This window comes from Bos grunniens, chromosome 7 (assembly GCF_055505025.1).
Source record: "Bos grunniens cultivar Pamir isolate PY7600 chromosome 7, Bosgru_T2T1.0, whole genome shotgun sequence".
Lineage (NCBI taxonomy): Eukaryota > Metazoa > Chordata > Mammalia > Artiodactyla > Bovidae > Bos > Bos grunniens.
In genome coordinates this window covers 18,251,302-18,277,071 of record NC_141171.1, presented here as the reverse complement: position 1 = coordinate 18,277,071, position 25,770 = coordinate 18,251,302, and the positions used below count along the sequence as shown (strand labels likewise).

The 25,770-nt window shown below is 53.5% G+C and overlaps 1 protein-coding gene across 2 annotated transcripts in view; it reads right to left on the bottom strand.

The window, feature by feature from the left end:
• Positions 1–13,810: 13,810 nt before the first annotated feature.
• Positions 13,811–25,770, bottom strand: part of MLLT1 (MLLT1 super elongation complex subunit) — a 69,086-nt gene continuing 57,126 nt past the window's right edge. For both annotated transcript variants that reach the window (XM_086409832.1, XM_086409833.1), the window contains 7 exons: positions 25,020–25,574; positions 21,025–21,112; positions 19,480–19,588; positions 17,099–17,198; positions 16,803–16,874; positions 16,491–16,562; positions 13,811–16,286 (listed from right to left, as the gene is read on the bottom strand). In XM_086409832.1, coding sequence (XP_086265958.1) covers positions 16,158–16,286; positions 16,491–16,562; positions 16,803–16,874; positions 17,099–17,198; positions 19,480–19,588; positions 21,025–21,112; positions 25,020–25,574 — 1,125 coding nt within the window. In that variant the 3' untranslated portion in view covers positions 13,811–16,157. The remainder of the gene's footprint in view (positions 16,287–16,490; positions 16,563–16,802; positions 16,875–17,098; positions 17,199–19,479; positions 19,589–21,024; positions 21,113–25,019; positions 25,575–25,770) is intronic.

Sequence of the window (25,770 nt, the reverse complement as noted above, 5' to 3'; positions counted from 1 at the left end):
TTTCTGCATTTTTTTTTGATGGTTTCACTATTGAAAATGGCCCCCAAGTGCAGTGCTTATGTGGTGACTTGAGTTGAAGAAAGCTATGAGGAGCCTTATGGAAAAATATACACGTGCAAAATAAGCTCCATTCAGGCATGACTTATAGTGCCGCTGGCCATGAGCTCAATGCTAGTGAATCATCTGCGTCTATTAAGGTGTCGTCAAACATAAATACACATGATACAAGTATGTACAGATCAGTGGATAAAAATATTGTGACCAGGGGGGTCCAGTGGTTAACAATCCACCTTGCAATACAGGGGACATGGGTTTGATCCCTGGTCAGGGAACTAAGATCCCACATGCTGCTGAGCAACTAAAAGCCCACGTGCCACAACCACTGAGCCCGCACCCACTGAAGCCTGCATGCCACAATTAAGGGATGCATGTGCCACAACAAAAGATCCTCCATGACACAACGAAGATCTCGCACACCATGACTAAAACCCAATGCAGCTAAATAAATAAATAAATTTTAAGTTTTCTTATTTTTTTAAACAATATTTTTATTTAGCTGCACTGGGTCTTACTTAGTTGAGGCATGTAGGATCTTAGTTCCCCAACCAGTGGCTCAAATCTGGACCCCCTGCATTTTGCAGAGTCTTAGACACTGGACCACCAGGGAAGTCCCTGTTTTTTATTAAAAACTGTTGTGACCAGGGAAGGGGGATCAAGACAGTGCAGTAGGAGGATGGAGAGCTCACCTTCCCCACAGACACATCAAAAACACACCTATACATGGGAACAATTCTCACAAGAATCAGACAGGAAGAAGAAAACAGATACCCAGATACAAAAAGCCCAGAGGGTCCCAATGGTTTCATGCTGCATGGATTTATTACAAGTTTGTGTACTGTTATGAGGAGTAAATTTTATGGTTTGTAAGTCATAGCTCAAAAAATCAGGTAGGGGGGCAGGGAGGGAGTCACTAGTGGGGCTGGAAGAGTATGTTCTAGGAACAACTTCTAGTTCACCAGTCCAGGAGGCTCCATCACCTCTCCAGTAGTTGATGGTGGTGGTTGCTATTCAGTCACTCAGTCATGTCTGACTCTTTGAGACCCCATGAACTGCAGCATATCAGGCTTCTCTGTCCTTCACTATCTCCTGGAGCTTGCTCAAACTCATGCCCACTGAATCAGTGATGCCATGCAACCATCTCATTCTCTGTAACCTGCTTCTCCTCCTGCCCTCAATCCTTCCCAGCATGAGGGTCTTTTCCAATGAGTTGGCTCTTCACACCAGGTGGACAAGGTATTGGAGCTTCAGCTTCAGCATCAGCCCTTCCAATGAATATTCAGGGTTGATTTCCCTTAGGACTGACTGGTTTGAGCTGACAGTGGAACCACACCATCTCTGCTGTGGACCAGGAAAACTACTTCTGCCCAAGAGGCCACTGGGTCAGGAGACTTCTGGCCCAGGCAAGAAGCTGATGCCCCTGCTGCTGGCCCCAGAAGCACCCAGTTTCTGCTGGGAACATGACATGGGTCATGTCCAAATCAGTCCTGATTAGTGGAACACAAGTTATGTCCAGAACCCTCCACACATGAGATTCTGGGGGATACAGTTTTTAGCTTCCCGGCTTCCCCTTGTTGGAATGGGGTTGGGATTCATCACCTTCCAGGCCAGTAGTGGCTGTTCCAGTGGCTTTTCCCAAGTAGCGTGAGTTCATTTCTGTGTATTGGTCATTTGTTTTTATGGCTGAGTCATATTCCATCATCTGGATGTATCACAAATATCCCTACATGTATCTTCTTTGGACAAATGTCCAAATTCTTTGCCCATTTTTAAACTGAATTCTTTTGTCTTCTTATTGCTGGCTTACAAGAGTTCTCTGTACATTCCGGTCACAAGTCCTTCATGTTGTTTTCATGATGATAGTTTTGTTTCGATTTTGGCAAGACAAAGCTTCGTTATTTTATTCTTGCACTTTACTATCCATGTAGACCTTTTGTTTTACTTTATTCTTGGTGGTGCTGGGTATTCTTGCTACGTTGGCTTCCCATTGCAGCGGCCCCTCCCACTGCAGAGCAAGGGCCCTGGAGCACACAGGCTTCAGTAGCTGCAGCTCCCAGGCTCGGCTCTGGAGGACAGGCTTAACAGTTGTGGCGCACAAGCTCAGTTGCTCCGTGGCACATGCGATCTTCCTGGACCAGGGATCAAACCCGTGTCTCCTGCATTGGCAGACGGACTCTTCACCACTGAGCCACCAGGGAAGCCCTCTATGTAAACTTTAAAACAACCTAAGTTTCATAAAAGTTCCTGTGGGGATTTTGACTGAAATTGCTTTTATACTAACTAATCTGCAGAAGAGTTTAACTTCTACAATGTTGATCCAGGCTTCTCATTCATTAATATGATGTCTTTTTCAACTTACTCATATCTTTTCTTTAGAAAACCTTCATAAATTCTGGGGGGGCCATGTTCCAAGGCTTGTGGAATCTCAGGTCCCTAACCCCGGCATTGAACTTGTGCCCCCTGAAGTGAAAGCACAGAGTCCTAACCATTGGGCAACCAGGGAGTTCCCTAAACCTTAATAATTTTATGGATTAACTACTTCATATAATGTCTGGTCAACTTAATTCTAGTTTATAGCCTGTGTTTCCATTGTGGATGTGGCTTCTCCCTTTTTCCAGATGGCTGATGTTACTATATGGGAAAGCTGGGGGAGGCGATCTGTGTTAATATTATATCTAGATACTTCACTGCCAATGTATTTCTCAAAACATATAGGCCATTTTTTATGCTGAATGTATCTTTGTCAATATTTTTTTTACTTTCAATACTTAGCCCTCATCAAAGAAATATAGCTGGCTATATTGTCAAAAAAAATGTTCAAACTCAATAAAGAAATATATGTATTTTCTCAACAGTTCTCAACTGGCCTCACTGCTCTCTTAACAGTTGTTCTCTGAGAAATGAAAAAGCTACTAAGTTTAAAAAGGCATTTTTAAAACTTATTTTTAAATTTGTGGCAAATGCAAAATATACTATTTTATGTTAATTTATCGTTTTAACCATTTAAAAATATAGACTCCAATGGGGTTAAGTGCATTGAGTTGTACATGTTGCAAAACTGAAAATCTATACACTTTAAACAACTCCCCACACCCCCTCTCTACTGGCAACCACCATTCTACTTCCTGTCTCTATGAAGCCCATTCATTTCAGTACCTAATATGAGTAGAATATTTATCTTTTTGTAATTGAATGATATCGCTGGAGAAAGCAATGGCACCCCACTCCAGTACTCTTGCCTGGAAAATCCCATGGGCGGAGGAGCCTGGAAGGCTGCAGTCCATAGGGTCGAGAAGAGTCAGACACGACTGAGCACCTTCACTTTCACTTTTCACTTTCAAGCATTGGAGAAGGAAATGGCAACCCACTCCAGTGTTCTTGCCTGAAGAATCCCAGGGACGGGGGAGCCTGGTGGGATGCCGTCTATGGGGTTGCACAGAGTTGGACACAACTGAAGCGACTTAGCAGCAGCAGCAGCACTGAGCATAAGATCCGCAACACGTTCATCCATATTGTAGCCCATGTCAGGATTTCTCTCCTTTTGAAGGCTGCATAACATTCCATTGGGCCACATTTTGTTTTTCCATTCATCTGTCAGAGAGTGGGTCACTTTGGGCACCTGTGAATAATGCTGCTGTGTGTGAATGTGGTTGTGCAAATCTCTCTTCTAGTCCCTGGTTTCAATTCTCTCGGTTCCATACCAAGAAATAAGATTACTGGGTCATATGGTCGGTTCGGTTGGTTCAGTTGCTCAGTCGTGTCCAATTCCTTGCGACCCCATGAATCACAGCACGCCAGGCCTCCCTGTCCATCACCAATTCCCAGAGTTCACCCAGACTCACGTCCATCGAGTCAGTGATGCCATCCAGCCATCCCATCCTCTGTCGTCCCCTTCTCCTCCTGTTCCCAATCCCTCCCAGCATCAGAGTCTTTTCCAATGAGTCAACTCTTCGCATGAGGTGGCCAAAGTACTGGAGTTTCAGCTTTAGCATCATTCCTTCCAAAGAACACCCAGGGCTGATGTCCTTCAGAATGGACTGGTTGGATCTCCTTGCAGTCCAAGGGACTCTCAAGAGTCTTCTCCAACACCACAGTTCAAAAGCATCAATTCTTCTGCACTCAGCCTTCTTCACAGTCCAACTCTCACATCCACACATGACCACAGGAAAAACCATAGCCTTGACTAGATGGACCTTTGTTGGCAAAGTAATGTCTCTGCTTTTCAGTATGCTATCTAGGTTGGTCATAACTTTCCTTCCAAGGAGTAAGCGTCTTTTAATTTCATGGCTGCAGTCACCATCTGCAGTGATTTTGGAACCCCCAAAAATAAAGTCTGACACTGTTTCCACTGTTTCCCCATCTATTTCCCATGAAGTGATGGGACCAGATGCCATGATCTTAGTTTTCTGAATGCTGAGCTTTAAGCCAACTTTTTCACTCTCCTCTTTCACTTTCATCAAGAGGCTTTTTAGTTCCTCTTCACTTTCTGCCATAAGGGTGGTGTCATCTGCATATCTGAGGTTATTGATATTTCTCCCGGCAATCTTGATTCCAGCTTGTGCTTCTCCCAGCCCAGCGTTTCTCATGATGTACTCTGCATAGAAGTTAAATAAGCAGGGTGACAATATACAGCCTTGACGTACTCCTTTTCCTATTTGGAACCAGTCTGTTGTTCCATGTCCAGTTCTAACTGTTGCTTCCTGACCTGCATAGAGGTTTCTCAAGAGGCAGATCAGGTGGTCTGGTATTCCCATCTCTTTCAGAATTTTCCACAGTTTATTGTGATCCACACAGTCAAGGCTTTGGAATAGTCAATAAAGCAGAAATAGATGTTTTTCTGAAACTCGCTTGCTTTTTTGATGATCCAGTGGGTGTTGGCAATTTGATCTCTGGTTCCTCTGCCTTTTGCAAAACCAGCTTGAACATCAGGAAGTTCATGGTTCACGTATTGCTGAAGCCTGGCTTGGAGAATTTTGAATATTACTTTACTAGCATGTGAGATGAGTGCAATTGTGCGGTAGTTTGAGCATTCTTTGGCATTGCCTTTCTTTGAGATTGGAGTGAAAATTGACCTTTTCCAGTGCTGTGGCCACTGTTGAGTTTTCCAAATTTGCTGGCATATTGAGTGCAGCACTTTCACGGCATCATTTTTCAGGATTTGAAATAGCTCAACTGGAATTCCATCACCTCCTCTAGCTTTGTTCGTAGTGATGCTTTCTAAGGCCCACTTGACTTCATATTCCAGGATGTCTGGCTCTAGGTCAGTGATCACATCATCGTAATTATCTGGGTCGTGAAGATCTTTTTTGTACAGTTCTTCTGTGTGTTCTTGCCACCTCTTCTTAATATCTTCTGCTTCTGTTAGGTCCATACCATTTCTGTCCTTTATCAAGCCCATCTTTGCATGAAATGTTCCCTTGGTATCTCTAATTTTCTTTCCCATTCTGTTGTTTTCCTCTATTTCTTTGCATTGATCGCTGAGGAAGGCTTTCTTATCTCTTCTTGCTATTCTTCGGAACTCTGCATTCAGATGCTTATATCTTTCCTTTTCTCCTTTGCTTTTCGCTTCTCTTCTTTTCACAGCTATTTGTAAGGCCTCCCCAGACAGCCATTTTGCTTTTTTGCATTTCTTTTCCATGGGGATGGTCTTGATCCCTGTCTCCTGTACAATGTCACGAACCTCATTCCATAGTTCATCAGGCACTCTATCAGATCTAGGCCCTTAAATCTATTTCTCACTTCCACTGTATAATCATAAGGGATTTGATTTAGGTCATACCTGAATGGTCTAGTGGTTTTCCCTACTTTCTTCAATTTCAGTCTGGATTTGGTAATAAGGAGTTCATGATCTGAGCCACAGTCAGCTCCCGGTCTTGTTTTTGTTGACTGTATAGAGCTTCTCCATTTTTGGCTGCAAAGAATATAATCAGTCTGATTTTGGTGTTGACCATCTGGTGATGTCCACCTGTAGAGTCTTCTCTTGTGCTGTTGGAAGAGGGTATTTGCTATGACCAGTGCATTTTCTTGGCAAAACTCTATTAGTCTTTGCCCTGCTTCATTCCGTATTCCAAGGCCAAATTTGCCTGTTACTCCAGGTGTTTCCTGACTTCCTACTTTTGCATTCCAGTCCCCTATAATGAAAAGGACATCTTTTTGGGGTGTTAGTTCTAAAAGGTCCTGTAGGTCTTCATAGAACCGTTCAACTTCAGCTTCTTCAGCATTACTGGTTGGGGCATAGACTTGGATTACCGTGATATTGAATGGTTTGCCTTGGAAATGAACAGAGATCATTCTGTCGTTTTTGAGATTGTATCCAAGTACTGCATTACGGACTCTTTTGTTGACCATGATAGCTACTCCATTTCTTCTGAGGGATTCCTGTCCGCAGTAGTAGATATAATGGTCATCTGAGTTAAATTTACCCATTCCAGTCCATTTGAGTTCGCTGATTCCTAGAATGTCGATGTTCACTCTTGCCATCTCTTGTTTGACCACTTCCAATTTGCCTTGATTCATGGACCTGACATTCCAGGTTCCTATGCAATATTGCTCTTTACAGCATCGGACCTTGCTTCTATCACCAGTCACATCCACAGCTGGATATTGTTTTTGCTTTGGCTCCATCCCTTCATTCTTTCTGGAGTTATTTCTCCAGAAATAACTGGAGAAATGGTAATTCTATGTTTAATTTTTTGAGGAACTAGAGAGGCTTTTAAATGATTTCTCAGTTCATCAATCTCAACAGTATCCAACAATATTTGACAAGGTAGCTGCACACACACAGGAGACTCCAGGCTATGCCTGGCTGGTACATGAATTCACGAGCCCCCTGGGCATAGTGACACCAAGTCCTTGACCTTTTGGGGGCCCTGGGTCCTGTTACTGCTGCCCTGCTTTTTGAAACCTTCTGCTTCCATGGCCCCCATGACATCACACCTTCTGTGTCTGCCTCCTCTATCATCTCCCTCCTCCATCTGACTTCTCTTTTTTCAGGCTCCCTTGTGAACGCTTTCTCTGAAAGCCAACCATGAATGCTGAGTTCTGACTCTGGAATCCTTTCCAGCTGTCAGACTTGAACCTAAGACCACATTCTCCCTGGTCAGCTCCTCCCTGGGACGGGGATGGGGGCTTCCCAAGTGGTGCTAGTGCAAAGAACCTGCCTGCCAATGCAGGAGACATAAAGAGACAGAGGTTCAACCCCTGGGTCGGGAAGATCCCCTGGAGGAGGAGGTGACAACCCACCAAGTATTCTTGCCTGGGAAATCCCATGCAAGAGGAGCCTGGTGGGCTATGATCCATGAGGTCTCAAAGAACTAGACTGAAGTGACTTAGCGGCAGCAGCCTCCCTGGGGACTGTCACCTTGGGAACCATGGGCTGCAGAGGCACAGGGTGAAGGGGCTTCTTGGGTGGACCTCTGCCCCCCCAAGACTAGCCTCTGCACAGGCGCAGGAGGCTGTGCTTCCAGGATGGATTCAGGCTGTGGAATCCACAGTGACGTTACAGGAGCTGGCCATAGGCAGGAATGTTCTGGACATTCATGCTGGAGACTGTTGCTCCCTCAGTGGCTACAGCAGGGGGCAGGAGGTGGGAGGTGACCAAAACAGATGAAAAGAAACTGGAGACAAGAGTAGGCACCGCTCCTCTGATGACAGACAACGTAAAAATGCCTGGTGAGTGGAAGGCAGAGAGTTCAGCCTCTACCAGGGATGAAACGCTGCATGTGGGTGGGGGATGGGCACAGAAATACCAGAAAACAATTCTTTACTAACACGGCCAACAGGACCCCATGTCATCTGGCCCTTTTGTCTCATTTCCTTCCCCACCACCCACTTCTTCTCCCCCAGTCTCAAGAGCCTACATCACATTTCTCTCTTCTCAGATGCTTCTCCCTCCCTTCTCTGCCTGGTCCACTCCTACCCACTGTTCAGAGAGGCCTTTCATGACTATCCTGTGCCTCCCCACTGCTGGTCACTCCTCACCTTCCACTTGGTTGCAACTGTGTCTCTGAGAGTATCTGTCTGCCCAGTCCCTGGAGACCATAGGGTGAGAACAGATTTGTCAAAGTACCCTGGAAGCCATGTCCTCGCCCAAGACAGTTCAATGAAGGAGAGACCTCACCCACCAGAAATGAAAGCCAGAGGTCAGGGGCTCCTTAAGCCCAGACTCTGGTTGGCAGGGCTCCCAGAGAGGCTAGTTTGAGGGTGGTGGTGGGGTCCCTCAGAAATGACCTTCAATCAGTGTTGGGGTCCTTGGGGGTCCAGTCAGAACTTTATTTTTGGAGAGGAGGTCACTGTCCCTCTGTCTGGATGCCGGGCTAGGAGTGCGTGTACGTGCGTGCGAGTGTGCGTGTGTGTGTGTGTGTGTGTGTAGGGAGTGGTCACCCGCTGTCAGAGGCACCTGACCCTGAGAGGGAGGGGTTCAGAGGAGGAACAATAGGACTGACTTGCCTACTTGCTGGTGGGTCTGCTGCTGTCCTCTGCTCTCTCAGGCATCTGTCTGTCCACCCGGCCCTGCATCCTCTCTCCACTAGCAAGCCCTGGTCCTTCTCACTCTGTCTCACGGCTCTCCCTCAACCCCCACCCCATCCTCCCTCCACTCTCTCTGCCTGCATTGAGACAGGCTGGGACTCGGGCCACTGCTGCTGCACCCGCACGTGGACCAACATCTCCTCCAGCGAGAAACACAAAGAAACTATAAGGGACTAAAAACAGCTGTGTGCATAAGCAACGGGGGCAAATTATGAATAAGACACAAAAAGACAAAAATCCCAAACAGCACCACCCAAGCCACCTCTCCCGCCCAACCCCAGGACCCATCCCGTATAAGGAACCCGTTCGGCTCCCTGCTCCCAGAGCGAGCAAGGACATCTGTCACTTGTTTCTCTCTCCCCTGCTGCAGCAGGGAGCCCAGTGAAGCCTTGCCTCAATTTCCCTCTGGCCTCATCAATTCTACTGATTAAGGAGGCCAAGAACCCTGGTTAGCCACACCATAGGTGCCACACCCGTCTCTGTGCCCGCTTCCCTCTTTCTCGCCTACCTGAGGTCTCCAACCTGCCCACAGGCTACAGCTACTGGACCACGAAGTGGCATGGCGAGGAGCACCTGCGGCACGAGCCCTCCTTCGTCAGAGAGGCGTCCATCACCGAGCACGACACGGTCCTGGGCAAGGCCATCACGTAGGCCAAGTATATCGGCTCAGCTCCAAGCCCTGGCACGACCGCGCCCGGCTCATCTACGTCGAGTATTTCGAGGAGTGCCGCCTGGCTTTCCTCAGGTGCCAACGTGCCCTGCGCAGCGCCCTCTTCCCGCTCCTGCGCCTGCGCACCACTCCCTGGCGCACCTTCCCTCTTGCGCCTGCGCGCCATTTCTTCCCTCTGGCCGCTTTGGGGGTACTCTTGTTCCGTGTCTCTGGTTGGTTTGTCTGAAGCTGCCTGAGTTCACAGATTCGAAACACAGCTCCCCCAATCACCCAGGGTGTTGTTGCTCAAATTACTTAACCTCACTCATCAACTTGTATACCTTAAATGCGTGCGACTTTTTTGGTGTGAAAAAAGCTACCCAGGTTCACTGTGCCTCAGTTTCCCCATCTGTAAGACGAGGGATATTGGCATTTTTACATAAATATATAAAGTAAAATATAATAGCACCTAGCACGAAGATTTTCTACGAGGATTTCATGCCTTTACTCATATCAAATAGCTCCTGCACACTAAGCACTGCATCCGTACCAGGTAGTCGTACAGTTGCTGTTCCTGTGACTGCTCCGATGCGTCCCATTTCCTTAGCCAGATCATTCTTGACCGCCCTCCCACCTCCCCACCCCCACCACTCCCACAGCCTTTTAAAATTTTCTGCTCAGCCCTATGGGCCACCTGCTACCATGGTTGTATCATTTGTTTAGTTGGTCAATTCTATGAGGGTGAGGGGCTGGATTGCCTTGTTCCCTGTGGGACCCCAGGATCTAGGAGAGCACTATCTCCTCAGGTATGTGTTCAATGAATAAGTGCCCAATTTTCAGATTGAGACAAACGGTAAGGGACTTCAAGGGGCTTGTCCAGTCAACATAATAAAGTACGCATTGAGTACACAGTGATCAAGAGAAAACTGAAGCATGAAGTGGGGTCGACTAGCCAGGGCTGGGGGCTTGACATTTTAACATGGTGACCAAAGAGATGAGGCAGAAATTTCAACAGAGATTTAAAAGCGGTCGGGAGGGAGCTCTGTGACTTTATGGGGGAAAGTGTTGTAGGCAGAGGTTAAGGAGCAGAGCTAAGGCCCTAGGGTAGGAACGTGGCTGGCCAGTTGGAGGAAGAGAGGAGGCCTGTTTGGCTGGAGCAAAATAAGAGGGTGGGGAGAGTGGGAGATGAGGACAGGAAGCGAGGACGCCGTCTTGTGGGCTGCGGGGTGGGGAGGACCTGGGGCTTTTAGCGGGAGGGAGCCCAGGCGGAGGGCAGGCGGCACGGAACCAGATCTGACTCCGGAGCTCACAGGCGCCCTCTGGTGGCTGCAGAGAGAACAGTTGGTTAGAGATCTGCTGCTGCTGCTAAGTCGCTTCAGTCATGTCTGACTCTGTGCGACCCCATAGACGGCAGCCCACCAGGCTCCCCCGTCCCTGGGATTCTCCAGGCAAGAACACTGGAGTGGGTTGCCATTTCCTTCTCCAATGCATTAAAGTGAAAAGTGAAAAGTGAAAGTGAAGTCGCTCAGTCGTGTCCGACTCTTAGTGACCCCATGGACTGCAGCCTACCAGGCTCCTCCGTCCATGGATTTTCCAAGTAAGAGTACTGGAGATCTGAAAGGTAGATAATCCTGTAGGTTCCAACCTATGTCATAGGACGTGCAGAAACAGAAAACGCGAGAAGCAACATATGAAGACATATGGCTGAGAGTTTTCCGGGACCTCACCAAATGCTACCCAGTATGTTTTTTAAAAATCAGAATTCAAAACAGAATGTTAACGTGAAACTTCAGAACAAGATAAATATTCGAAAACATAAGCTGATTAGTTTATGTGGGAAAACAAGCATGCAAGGACATTGGAGTGATTTCTTGGATACTGATTGGGGAGTGGGGGAATGTGAGGCTTGCCCTACCAGATATTAAAGAAATGACAGAGCAGAAGTAACGGAAAGCTCAGTGATGGGACATAAATAGATATGCAGGAGAAGTCAGGGACAGAGAAATACATGCAGGAACGGAGTAATCTATCAGTGGGGCTCTAACGCATGGCAAACGAAGGTGAGGAGGAAGAAAGGAGGAAGGGAAGAAACCAGGAGAGAACTTAAAAAGAAATCATCCTAGATAAAATGTTAACAACCCAAAAACCATTGAAAGAAAGGACTTGAGCATGGTGGAAATGTCATAAACAAAACTTACAGACAAGCTGGGGAAACAGAATACATTCCAGAGCCCTACATTACCTATTCCATAAGGAACTCCTAAAAATACACATAGACACATAAGCACACAGACACAAATACTAAGAAACCTGGTAGAAAATAGGCAGATCCACCACAGAAGCTGTTGAGCATAGACGCTGGCACGCACCTGAATGTGTGCAGTTACGTGTGCAAGTAAATGAGGGAAGAGTCTAAATGCCCACCAGCAGGATGAGTTCTGTAAATTATGGTGCCTTTACACGGCATGCTAATTTGGAATGAACTCTAAGATATAGTAAGAGAAAAGGATGCACGTATGGTACCACTGGTAGTTTTGTCTTGTTCACGCACAGATGGCTTTTAAGACTTGTGTAAGAAAGTGGAGAAGGAAAAGAAGAATGAGGATCACCACTCACAGCACATGTGTCCCTGGAAACTTTGGACTTGTGCCTGCATCACCAAAATATAAACTTAAAATTTGAGGGATTCCTTAGTGGTCCAGTGGTTAAGACTCCATGCTTCCAATGCACGGGATGTGGGTTCCATCCCTGGTTGGGGAACTAAGACCATACATACAGGCTGTGTGGCTTGGCTAAAAACGGGAAAAAAGATTGGAAAAAAATATTTGAAACAGTTCAAGGCAAAAGCATTTAAAAGGGATGGAGATGTCGTATCAATAGAAGCAACAAATCATTAAAATATATGAAACTGTTTCCAACTAAAAGACAAAATCTTAAAGGCACCAGAGATGAAAGTCACATGATCCTCAAAGGGGCAACAAATGACTGACACTGAAGGGCTGACTTCTCCACAGAAACAATGGAAGCCAAAAAGATGACCCAGCAGCAAGCAGGAGGTGTGGACAGACCATACCTGCCAATTTCAAATTCTATACCTAATGAAAATATCGTCACAGAATAAAGATACAATGAAATAAAGATAACAAAAACTGAGGGAATTCATCATTGCAATGAAATGCTAGTGAGTTTTCAGGCTTAAGGAAGATGATTCCAGATGGAAATTGAGAAAGCACACCCCAGGAGGTGATTATATGGGTAAATACAAAGAAATATTTACTGTAAGCAATAAAGTTAACACATACCTGACCTTAAGTGTCAGGAATGTGCCTCCTAGCTTCACGGATGCAGGAAGGTCAACTCTTGCAGAATGTTTCTTCACCGGTTGTGGGAATTCTGACAGCAGTGCCTACCCTAACCAAGTGTTTGTGGAATCTGTGCAATAACTCTCAGCCCAACACCTGGTTTGTAATAAACCCTACTGTATTTTTATACATTGTCAACCTTTACTCTGTGTGTGTCGGTGGGGGGAGGGGGCGTCTGGGAATGCTGGGAACCATTCTAGACCCTCTTTCACTGTGTCCCTAATTCAGGAGCTCAGATGAGAAACTGTCCCAAAAGGCCTGCAGAATCCCTGGTAGGAAAGACAGGTCAGGGAGGCCACAGCCTGGATGCTGAAAATGGAAATTCTGGCTACTGATTAGAAAACAGACAAAATTATCTTGAATACCCTGGTGTGGCCAGCTGTCTCCCCAAGTGGCTGCCAACTGACAGAAGTGATTTTAATTACCTGCTGTGGGCAGAGTGGTTGGAGGGTACTGGCCAACGCTGATCATTCTGGAATGAATCTTCTGTCCCTCTGGTAGGACTGGAGCCCACAGGGTAGACAAGACTACTTAGATAGAGCCTGGGAGAGTTGTCTCCTTGGGATTTACTCAGCTTTGCCACACCAAGTCCAAAGCAAACCCCACCATTGACAAACTGGCTGACTAGCACCCTGGCACCTCACAAAGGATGTCTTTGCCCACATTTTCTGTCTGGTTTTCATCCATCCCTCCATCAACTCACCCATTCCCATAATCTATCCACTCACTCATCCACTCACCCACCCATTCATCCATATTGTGAGGTCAGGCTTATTTTTCAACCCAAAATTTGCTCCCTGCTTTCAAGGAAAGAACACACCATCAAAATCCAGATGGCGGAGTTCATTCTCTGCTGTTTTGCCCCTCACCGGTTTCTGGTAGTGCCATCTGTATCCTCTGGGATGCCAGCCTTGCTCACACTCCCTGCACCCACTCCTGGTGCCCACCTAGCTTGGCTCCAACCCCCTCTCCTCTTCCTGGTCATCCATCTGGAAACACTGAGACAGGGAGAGGAGAGAAGGGACCCCATGGTACTTTGTGCCTCCACTCACCAACTCCACGACAGAGGGAACCAAGCAGACACACAAAGCCCTACACGTAACTCTGCTTTCCCATCTGATGTTATTTCACTTTTTTTTTTCCTATAAAACTCCTCCATAATTTCACAATTTAACAAAAACAAAGTTTAAAATCCAGGACAGAAACAATCCTGTGACTTATTACAAACACAATTCTCCTTTATTCCTTTTATCCAGGAGTTGGTCTCAGGTTGATGAGTGTCCTAGTTCCTAGTGAGACACATTCTTTGTAAAAAAACAAAACAAAACAAAAACAAAAAACCCTTGTGGGTAAGAAAGGTATTCGATACCTTTTGCTTTCAGGCGTCGGTTTACATTTTGTTCAGGAGAGAGCAAAACACGGGGATTTGCACTGGGGGCAAGGGGGTTAACACTAAACACGCGGCCATCACAAAGTGCCGGCCCTTCCTATGGAAGTGTTCCCCAGAGCCCTGGTGGGCCCAGCTGCCACGCAGCTGGGGCTGGGGTGGGGGAGCAGCTGGGAATGCCATGGCCAGGGCCCTGGCTGCTTGGCACGTCCATCAGGTGGTTGCAGGGCCAGCACTGAGCCCAGAGAAGGTCCAGAGGACAGCACAGGGGCCTTCTGGCCAGAGGAGGTAACAGAAATGGGTTGGTGCTTCTGAAGGCCCTGGAAATCAGAGGCAGGGCCAGCTTCTGCTGCTGTTGCTAAGGGCAGACCCACGAGCCCAGCCTTCCTCTAGCTGCCTCCGGCGCAGAGCCCGGCTCCTGAGCAGAGAGCTGCCCGAGTCACCGAGTCAGGAGCTCCTCGAGAAGGAAAACGACTAGCGCCCTTGGACTGAGGCTCCCACCCATGACCCCAGCGGCCTCTGTGCACAGAGGGCCTGGCAGCTGCTGCCCTCAGGCCAGTCCCTTCTGTCCAATGTCTTAGTTTCCAGAGGAGAGGTGCCCCACTTCAGAGTATTGTTGGCCTGCCTGGGGAAACGGGTGGTGACACGGAGCCTGCCACATGGGCGTGCCCTCTTGCTGATACCTCGAGGCAGTGGGGCTGGGAGAGATTCAGAGCAGATGGCGAGGAGTCACGGCGTTTTCCTCGGAAAGTTCTTGGGCCTCCCCAGGTCCTGGGGTCTCACCAGCAAGGCTGGCTTTTGGGGAAGCCTTGGAGGCGGAGCTCCTGAGGGAGTGTTGGGGGTCTGCCTGACAGACGAAATTGGAGCACTGACAATGCTCGGGGGCCACAGGGAAGGGGGTCTTGGCACACCCCACGTGAGTACTCACAAACTGGGAAGAGAAGGGGCCAATCCAACGGTGGTGGGAGAGGAGGTGAGCCCAACTCTGGTCCAGGCCTCCTCTCCTGGAGCCGGTGGGGGCCAGAGGAGCCTGGAGTCGAGGTCTGGGAGAGCAGAGGCTGCACAAACAGGCCCCCAGGCCCAGGAGTTTCCCCACAAGGACGTTCCGGCCGGGGGTGGGGAGGAGGAGCTGGCTTGGCCCTTGGAGAGTTTCAGGCGTGCGAGGCATTGGGTCTCTGGCCCTGGACTGGCACGACTCGCAGGGGTGGGAGGGCCTGCTGCCCACCGGGGCCCAGACATGAGGGGTTGGCTCTGAGTCCTGACGCTCCGCAAAACACTCCACAAACTATCCCGTCTTATTTGGCAAAAGCTCATTTTTTTTTTCAAAGTTTGAAGACTCGGTCAACAGAAGGAAGAGGATCCTATGGAAGGAGGAAGAGGACGAGCCCCGGGCTGGGGGCTGCTTCCGGAGATGGCGGCGCGTAGTGTTCACCGGCCGGGGGAAGGGAGAGGCGTCCTCCCCACCCCTGGAGGGGCCGGCTGGCGCTCCGGCTTGGCCTCCAGCCCGACGACAACACGACCAGTGGAGACATCTTAACCTACAAGTCCCGCCTTACACACCCCCCACCCCCCAACGTGCACTGCTGCCACGGAAACACACATCTGGAACCCGCTCTGGTACCTACAGTGCAGACATATATATATAATAGGGAGAGAACTATACAGCACGAGTCCCAGCACAGTGAGAGCCGACACGGAACCGTGTCAGCTCACGGGAGGATGAGTGGGGCCCGTCCAGGTGCAGTGGGGGCCCTCTGAGGTCCTGGAGCACGGTGCGTGTTTTGAACCGTTTGGAGAGGCTGGAGGCAGGGCCCCCGCTGCTCAGAGGGCCTGGGCAGTGAAGCTGTGCCACACGCCCCACTGTGGAGCCAGGCCCCCAACACAGGGCACACTTCCTCCCATTCAGGAGTGAGGCCTGGTGCCGCCTCCAATACAAGCCGCTTTCCCAGGGGGGCCCAGGTGACAGCCCTGGGTGTTGGGGAGCAGCAGCGCCAGCCTGGCCCCCCTCTGCCCCAGGGCTCCCAATGAGGAAAGTGCAGCTGGCCATGTGGGCCAAGGACAGGGCGGTCACTAAGGCAGTGCTGCGGGCGGGTGAGTCGAGAGAAGGGGGAAGGCGGGGCCCGGACGTGGCCTCCCAGGACCCCAGGGATGCGGCCCGGCACCCGGCCCAGGGTCATGTGGCCACAGCCTCCAGGTAGCTCTGCAGCTTGCGCACGGTGGTCTCGTCCAGGGAGAAGAGGTCAAAGTCGAAGGTGGTGTTGGTGACGTTGAAGTGACCGGTCTCCTCGATCAGGTTCACGATCTGAAAAGAGGGGGCAGGGAGGCTTCATGGGCAGGATGCTGGGCTGGGGTGGCCCCTGCCCCCAACCAGGCCCTCAAAGAAAAGCAGGCGGCTCCTGAGGGCTGCCTAAGGGGGTCCGCAGCCCGTGGGCCTGAAGGGCATCCCACCCAGGACTCCTCTGAGACCCATGCCCTTGGGAGTCTTGGGGCAGGATCTGTCCAGTACCTGCTGCAGCACGTTGCGCTCCCGCAGGGCCATCAGCCTCCGGTGCAGCTCCACCAGCTCATCAGTGTAGGCCTGGGGCAGAGGGGCACTCGGGTGACCTGCCCCTCCCACCCCGAGCCACATCCAGGCAGCTCCAGGCTGGCGCCCTCCACCACGACAGCCCCGTCTTGTCGTAACCCCACCCCGCCCCGGGTGCTGTGTCACAGGGGCCCAACGACCCCAGCCCCACCTGGTTGTAGACCCCCCACCGCCCCAGCCCCACCTGGTCGTAGGACCCCCACCACCCCAGCCCCACCACTGCCACAGCCCCACCTTGTCGTAGGTGCCCCTCTTGAGGATCTTCTCTGGCTTGCCGCAGGGCTCCGGGCTCCGGCGGCCTGAGGCCTGTGGGGTGAACCCCAGTCAGTGTGAGTGCCAGCTTGTGCCCCCTTCCCCAGCCCCCACTGGGCCTACCCGTTGTCCCTCCTCTGGCCCTGGACCCGGCTGTAAGAGCAGCCCATCCCACTGGAACCTGAGAGGTGAGCTGACCTTCTACTGTGCCCCCACCCTCAGCCTCAGAGACTTGGCAAATGCCAGGCCCAACCCTCAGCTGGCCTCCAGGAGGTTACCTTGCTGTTGGGTGGAGGTGGCTTTTTGGGTGGAGGGGGCTCCCGGCTAGGTAGGCAGGAGTCTCCACTATTGTCGCTCTCGCTGTCACTGAAGCTCAACCTGAACGTGGAAACGACCCCATTAGGCTTCGGCCACCCAGAGCTCCGGGGAGGCAGTCCTGCCCAGCAGACCCCCAGTGAAGCTCTGGGATGGACTCAGCCCTCCCCGGGGTCAGGCCAGTACCCAGAGTTCCCCCTACAGGTCCAAAGACCCCCTCACCCAGCTCTAGGCAGCCACTGCCAACTTAACAGTAAAAAAAAAAGTCTCTGAGCTGCAGTCAAAGAGCAAGGAACCCAGAGATCAGCATGCTTGCCCTGTGAGGCTCTGAGGTCCCCCTGGGTCTCTGGAGTCCCTGTGTGTCTCTGAGGTCAGAACTCCAGGTGGATGGGCTCCACGCTCACTGCTGTGTGGGTGGAGGGGCCTGCAGGAGAGACATGGCCAGCGGCGGATGGTTCCACCTCAGCCTGACACCCCAGGAGCAAAGGGCACAGTGCCCTTTGTGCCCAAGTGGTAACCTCAGACGCCCATCCCCTCCTGGGGGGCTCCAGTCTGCACCCCTCCATGGGTGGCACCTCCTCACGGAGGGAAGGGTGTGGCTGCCTGAGGCCCCCAGCCAGCCTGCACCTGACAGCCGCTTCTCTCCGCTCACACCGCCCTCAGTCTGGACAGAAAGGCCTGGCCCACCACTTCAGCTTTTCCAGAACCCCCCTCCCCCACAGCTCAGTACAGGGTGCAGACGGAGCCCCTCTCCAGCTCCTCTCCTCCCACTGCTCTTGGGTAGCCATGCACAGTACCCTTGGGCAGAACCCATCGGGTACATGGTCACTCCTGCCTGCTGCCTCTCTCCTGCTGAGCTGGGCTTTGGCATAAAGGCAGGGCCAGAATGCTGGCCACAGCCTCGACCCTCAGGGGCTCCTGCCTCGTGCACCCCTAGGCCAGCCAGGCCTGCCCGTTTCCCTGGCTCCAGTCCTCTGCTCTCCTCACCACCTCCCCAGAGGCAGAGCACCAGGGTGAAGCAGACAGTCCATCTCTTCGTCGCCTGAGAGGAACTGCTGGTAAGCATGCCCAGGAGTGGCCTGCCTGCCTTGTCTCTATGAGGCAGCAGCTGGGCACCAGCGTTAGGGTCCACGGGGCCCCTTTCCTGATGGACGCAGCGCCCCAGGCAGCCCCATCCTGCTTTCCACCTGCACCCCTTCAACCCAGCAGAGAGAGGTCTTCTGACACTCGCTCAGGCCTGGCACTGCCACCAGAGTAGGCACACATTCACCAGCCCTTGAGCCCCCTACATCCAGTTCCAGTAGGATCCACGCTTGGGATCCATACTCAGGATCCACATTTGGAATCCACACTCAGGGTCCACACTAAGGCCCGCACTCAGTCACCAGCACCACAATGCCCGTTTCCCTGGCTCCAGTCCTCTGCTCTCCTCACCACCTCCCCAGAGGCAGAGCACCAGGGTGAAGCAGACAGTCCATCTCCTCATCACCTGAGAAGAACTGCTGGTGAGCGGGGACTGCTGCCACCAGTCCCGTCTTGGGTGGATCCCCATCCCGCCTCCCCTGCCTAGCTGAGCGCCATCCCCTACCATCCTGCCCAGTGAGCCCAGTGAGCCCGGGCTCCTACAGCAGCCACTCCCACAGCCGCAGCCCCCAGGATGGCGGCTCTCACGAGCAGCACCAGCACAGAACAACAGCAAGCACCTGCTGCTCACTGCCCTGCCTGCTGGGTGAAACCCAGTGACCAGCCCACCTTAGTAAGAGCCCCAGAGGCTAGAAGGGCTCGGCCTCTTTGGAAGAAAGGGCTGGACCCAGACTGAGCTGCTGACCCTGAGTCTGCCCACCCCCAAGGCCTCGGGCCAAGGCTGGCACAGACAGCAATCCTTGAGGTGGGCACACTCCCAGGCCCAGCAGTGTCCAGAGGAGGTGCCTCGGCTCACTCCACTTGGGTGGAAGGCCACATGGCCCTTCCCTAGGTTGGCAGGTGGCCACAGCTGCTCCCACCCGGGGTGTCTTTGGGTCCAAGGACAGTCCTCAGTGTGTCCCAGCCCAGTGCTGCGCACCTGGGGAAGGACCCCTGCCTGGCCCAAGAGCAGAGAAACCAGGCCCCGCTGGCATACGCCTGAGCCCAGGTCAGGCTGCTAGGCACCATCTCGGCCCCCTTCTCAGATGATGCTGGGACACCTCCCGGAGTGTCTAGCCCCACCTCCACTCCACAGCCACCCTCTCCAGCACTGGGATGAAGGAGGCTAGGCCCCCCTCAACGCCTAGGCACGGCTCCCCAGTGGGCTCTCTCTTCCCCACCCCAGTGCCCCCACGCCCACTCCTCCCCACTGGCCGGGCACCTGGAATCCCTCCCCGCATTCGTCTTGCCGGCGGCTTCCTCGCCTGACGAAGAGTCGTCCTCATCAGATTCCTCAGACTGCAGGTCCTCCACCATGGAGCGCAGGGGTCCTGGGGAGAGCCACGAGCGAAAAGGGGAGGAAGAGGGGAAGGGAGGGAAGGTGAGAGAAGGGGGTTCAGGGCCCCACCTGTGCCAAGAGCCCCCTCCACCCCCAGGGCCACATAGTTTCTTGATGCCAGGACCCCTAGGCGCACCCACACAAACCCACCTCGGAGGTTCCTCTGGCCAGGTGGGGACTGCCGCCCATCTCCAAGCACTGCCCCTGTGGCCACCTCCTCCTTAAGGGACCCCTGGCTCCCCCTGCCATTACCTTTCTGGCCTTGCTCACAGGCCTCCGGCCCCTGGCCTGAGACAGGCACACGGGGCTCCTCCATTGCCAAGGGAAGGACAGCCCCCCTCTTCTCTGGGCGCTGGGATCAGAGCTCTGCCTGGAGGCAGCACAAACCAGCCCCGGCCAAGGAGGGCAAGATGGCCTGAGGTGTGGACCACACACCACCACCCCTGCCCACCCTCCGTGCCCCTACTTGAGCCTGCCCAGCCCCCTGGCAGCCCCCTCAGCGGCTGGCAGCCCACTCAAAGGCTCCCAGCCCACCGTCCTCCCCTTTCTCCAGAGACACTCAGTTTCAGTCCCCTACAGACGGCATCTTGGTTTATATTCCTGTTACCAAGGCAACAGAGGGACACAAAGCCCTCAATTACCTTGGTCACATGACCCCACGTGGCAGGTTCCCCCTCCCTTCCCCATAGATAAGAACCCTTGGAGACAGTGTGGGCTTGGAGCACCCCATCCCCCAGCCCCCTTGGAACTTTGTCTTTATGTCAGCCCCCCACTCCAATACGCTCACCTCCCCCAGCACTCCCCCACCCTCAAAAAGGGCTCCGGGCCGTGGAGGAAATCCTCAGTGTGATCCACCAGAAGTGCTTCCGGTGTGAGGGTAGGCAGAGGTTGGCTGGGCCACCTCCCCACAAGCACCCAGGAGGCCTGCAGGGACCAGGCTGCCAAGGGGGCCTGGGCTGGAGCCCTTGGCTGGCTGGGGGCAGCAGAGGCAAGGACCCTGAATCTGGTAGGACTGGAGAGGAGAGGCCTGGTAAGGGCAGGGCTCAGGTCAGAACGGAGCCCTTCACCACAGACCCAAAGCCCAGTTCAAAGCCCTGCTGTGCAGATGGACAAAGCTGAGGGCCCAGGAGAGGGACAGTCTGCGGGCGGGTGACCCAGGCCAGTTTGGAAGGCCCCGTGTGACAAACTGCACCCTAAAAGGAAGCCCTGGGGGCAAGCTCAGCGCAGGCTGGAGCCACTCTAGCTGCAGGCTTCTCCAGTTCTGGAGGCAGATTTCAGACTGCGTGCGCATGAGCAAGCCCCCAGCGAGGTAACAGCTTTGGGAAATTCCTCGTGAACCCCTTGCCTCCATAACAGGTCCAGTGCTCTGCTGGCCCCTGGGAAGTCAGGGAGACTGTCACCCCCACTGACTCCTTGCCCAGCACGCACCTTGGCTGTGGTTCTGAGACGGCTCAAAATCCGAATCTGAACTGGAGTCAGAGCTGGAGCTGGAATTGGATGGACTCGACTGGGCAGACTTCACCACATGGCAGGGCAGGGCGGGGCAGACAGGAAGAGAGAGAGAGGACAATAGTCAGCTTTCAGACTGAAGAGAAGAGAAGGAATGGATGGCCAAGCCCTTGGTGGCAGAGACAGCCAGGCAGAATGCACTAATGTGCACTCAACAGGTCACCAAGGTGCCAGCACCCTACAGACGTGGCCCCTCCCTGCCTCCTCTTCAGCTGCAAGACACAGCTGTCTGCATTCAAAACACAACCAAAGGCCTTTCTTATCTTCCTGAAGGACATTAAGTCTCCAGCCCTTGCCTGGTCCTCCTGCCTGCCTGGGCAGGAGGTCGGGGCTGAAGCAGGGGCTGGACAGCTTGTGTGGCTGTTCACGTGTGGGCCCTGCCCACTCCGGTAGGAGCACAGCTAGAAGGCTGAACAGGAAAGGGAGGTACCCCTCATCTCACAGCCCTGAGGCTGAGTAGTGACAAAAGCTGTCTCCTTGCCACTGGGTGCCAGAGGTGACAATGACCCAACATGTGGGTAGTGACATGGTAGACACGGTGAACTCGGGCGGCCCCACTGCACCCAGAGCCAGTCACACCCTCTCCTCCACCTCCTGTAGCCGGCCACTCAGACTCAGCCACCAGGGGGCAGTAAAAGCCCATACGGGGACTCCAGGCCCTGGAGACCAGGCGGTGAGACGACCTGCGGCCAGGGCATATCCCGCTCCAGAGGCCCGCATGGCCAAGGGACCTCTGCGCATGAGCCAGGATGGGGCGGTGTCTGCATTGGGCCCTCGGGAGAGAGAAATCGACAGGCTACAGGGCAGCAGAGTACAAGCTGGGCCTGGGGTGGGGCCAGTCTGGGCTCTGCTGGGCAGAAGGGCAGAGTCCACTGCTCAGAAAGTCCGCCGGCACGGAGTGCCCACATGCCATCGGGAGATGTCTCGGGGACCTGAGCAGCCTGGCACCTGGGAGGGGCCGGGAGGCAGGCAGAAGCGCCAGCGGCGTCTCCTTGATCCTGGCTGAACCCCAGAAGACCCAGCAGCGTCTCCTTGATCCTGGCTGAACTCTGGCAGATAAGACCCCCAGAGGGGAGTCCCAGCTCCAGGAGACCCAGGAAGGCGCAATTCTCTCCTCTCAGCAGACCCAGAGAAGGAGTCGCTGTCCAGGGACGGACACTTATCGACTGAAGAGTGAAGGGTCCCCTCCCCTGGGGTCTGCCCCACCTAGCCTCCCAGAGCCACTGCCAACATACCCCACGGGAACCTTCACACTAGTTCCTGGGGACTCTCCAGGAAACCAGCCTGGATGGCCAGTGTCTGCTGGGTGGAGGCACCACAGGCCAGCATGAGCCCCAGCCCCAACCACGGACCTGAAGCCACACAGCCCTCCTGCACACAGACTCCTGAGTTCTTATTCTGGCTCGGGGTCCTCGCGTCTGAGCCTGACTTTTCACCAACTGACCAAGGCCCCACCTTTAAGCCTCAGCTTCCCCATCTACCCAAGAGCTGCCTTGATGGCCCTGCTAAGCATACGGAAGTCGAGGCAGGCTGGGAAGGGTGCAGGCTGGGGCAGGCCAGGCGGGCCCTTCAGCCACACACAGCCCCTTTCCTTCCACACGAATACAAGGGGTGGGATGCGCAAAGTGGGGCCTGGAAGTGGCTTCCGCCCCAAGAGCCTAACGGTTCCCAAGGGTCAGAGAGCCCTCAAGAGGCTGCTGTGAGCGCTGCCGAGGCTCCGGGGCTCAGGACACACGGGGTGTCCAGAAGGACAGCAGAGGGCCTACTGTGCTCCCCATACTCTGGGGCCCATGACTGAAGGGACCCCATGGCCATGGAGACCACAGAGGAGCAGCCGGAGGAGCTGGGGTCCTGGCCCAACACACAGATGAGGAGCTGTGGCCCCTCTGCAGGCCGAGGGGGAGACTTGGGTTCCATGCAGGGTCAGGGTTTTCCGGCAGTGACACCATCAGCCTCGAGTGGGATGGCCTGAGATAGGCAAAGGAGGCTGGGGGGTGGGCTGGATCTGAAGGTCATCTCGCCTCCTTCACTGTGGACATGTGTCTCCCCAGGTCCCAGGTCAGGACGTGAGTCACCATCCAGCAGCCTCTGAGACCCCAGGGATCCTGCTGGAGGCCCAGGCCTCAGCTGCAGGATCTCAAACAGCCCGGACTCGTGGTCCACAAGTCTCTCAGCAAGCAGACCTGTCTCTTCAGCCAGGAGAAAACCCCAGGCTTCCCGAGCAATGCCAGCCTCAGGGCCCAGGCGGCCAAGGCTAGAGGTGCAGGTCTTCCACCCAGCCCACCTGAGCAGGTGGAGGGAGCAGCCCACAGTGGCGCAGGTGCTCAGGGCCACCACAGCAGGATGTCAGGGTGGGCATCCAGGGCCAGGGAGCCAACCCTCAGCCTGGGGACAGGGGAAGGAAGGCCTTCAGCTCTTCCCAGCACAGGTGCACCAGCCCTGGGCACAGAAGGCCTTGGTGGAAGGATTTGAGGTGGACAGGAGGGAAGGACATCCTGCCCAGAGCTCCAGTCTGTGCAGACGGAGGAGAAAGATGCCAGATGGGGCACCTGAAGAACCTCCAGCAGCCAGTGGGCGGACAGCCATGGACATCAGAGAGACATTCCAGATCTTGTGCCCTTGAGTTCACTGGCAGACAGTTCCTGGGCGCAAGAAGCACCGGGTATACAAATCACCAGCCCCGTGTGTGTCCTCATCAAGTGGGATGCACTGTTACCCCTGGGCCAAACTGTTACCCCCAGACACTTCCAACAAGGTGCCCCTGGAAGCCACATACTCAACATCAGTGCTGCTGACACAAACCACCTCTGCCTTCACCTCTGGGAACCACTTTCAAAGTCTCAGTGGAGCTCCGAGCAGCAATGCTGGAGGCAAAGCTTCTGCCTTTGAGAGTGAATGAGATGCTGGGAACCGTAAAAGGTCATTAAGGGCTTGGGTTGGTGATATAAATGAGGGAGTCAATCACTCATTCATCCATCCATACATACATCCATCCATCCACCCATCCATCCAACCATCCATCCATCCATCCAACCAGCCAATCATCTACCCACTCCCACACACCCATCCATCCATCCAACCAACCATCCCTCCATCCAACCAACCATCTAACCATTATCCATCCAATTATACATTCATTCAACCATCCAACCAACCATCCATCCAACCAACTAACCATCCCTCCATCCAACCAACCAACCAACCAACCAACCAACCATCATCCATCCATCCATTCATTCACCCAACCATACATCCAACTATCATCCATCCAGCCAAGTTCTTCTCTAACTACCAGAAGCCAAATAGCACACAGAGATGACATGGCCCTCCAAGGCCAAGCCTAACCAATCAACACCGGTCTCCCGTCTCCTCTGTGGCTCAAGCTGTGTCTGATGGTGACCTTCAGAGCTGTATGAAAATGCTGCCACAGGAGGAACCCAGGACTTCTGGTTCCCAGATCAGAAAGTGGGATGAAAACACACGAGGATACCATACCACTAGTGACGGAAGGGGGTGCCCTGACCAACTGAGCCTGTGGCACCCTGGGAAGGAGTCGATGGTGGGACACAGTCACTCACGGGTAGGTAAGTCCCCGCCCATGCAGGGGGCTGCCCGAAGGAGAGCTGTGAACCCAGGTACCAGGTGTCATGCTCTACTAGGAGCCTGTGTCCCCAAAGAGTTCTCACGAGGTGGTTGCATCGCCCCCAATGGAAGAGGAAACTGAGGTTTGGCTCAACACGAAGGCTTGCCCAAAGCTCCATGGAGCAAGTGGGAGCCCAGGGCCCTGCATCCCAACCCCCATGTCACCTTTGAGTGGCTCAGAGCCAGCAGAGAGGATGAGAACAGGTAGGGTAACAGCAGAGGACGAGGGCGGGGTGGGTGAGGGGAGAAAGGCAGGAAAGGAGCTGCCTCACCTCAGTCTTGAAGGAGGCCTCGTCCTCCGAGTTGGACTCCTCCACTTCCGGGGGCTTTTTGATCTCCCTGGACTCGTTCTCGGCCTTGACCTTCTCCCCTTTGGTGCTGCCCTTGTCCTTGGCCGGCTTTTTGTCCGAGAAGGAGGAAGACGAGGTGCGGGGCGAGGTGCTGGGGGCACTCCTCGACCCCTTGGAGCTGCTCTTCTTCTGCTTTTTGGCGCTGGGCTTGGGTGAGTCGGCAGTGGCCGGCCTCTTGCTGGAAGACTTGGGCGGGGGTGGTGGTGGGGGCCCGCCCTTGGGGGACATGCCCTCCAGTTTGGTCTCCTTCAGGGCCATCTTGGGCTCCTTGAATGCAGCCTTGGGTGGCGGGGCCTTCTCCTCCTTGGGTGGCCGGCCCTCGCCCAGCTTCCGCGCCGCGTCCTTGGCACTCCGGGCCTGCTCGCGCTCCGGCTCCTTGGAGGTGCCTCGGCTCTCTGAGTCCTTGCGCGGCCGCTCCCGGTGCTCCTTGGTCGCCTTGTGGGCCTTGCAGGCCTTGCTGCTCTCCTTGCTGGCGTCCTGCAAGGCCGGGCAGGAGGGGGGACACAGTCACGCAGCATCTCGGGGCTGCCCTGCTCCGCCTCCCCCGACCGCTACAAAGTATAATCCACCTGATTCAGACTCAGCTAGAGAAAATCTTCCATAAAGCTTTGAAAAAGTAAGGCAGCAGATGAGAGTTCTAAATGGAGCTATCCCTTAAAGCTACTAGGAAGCG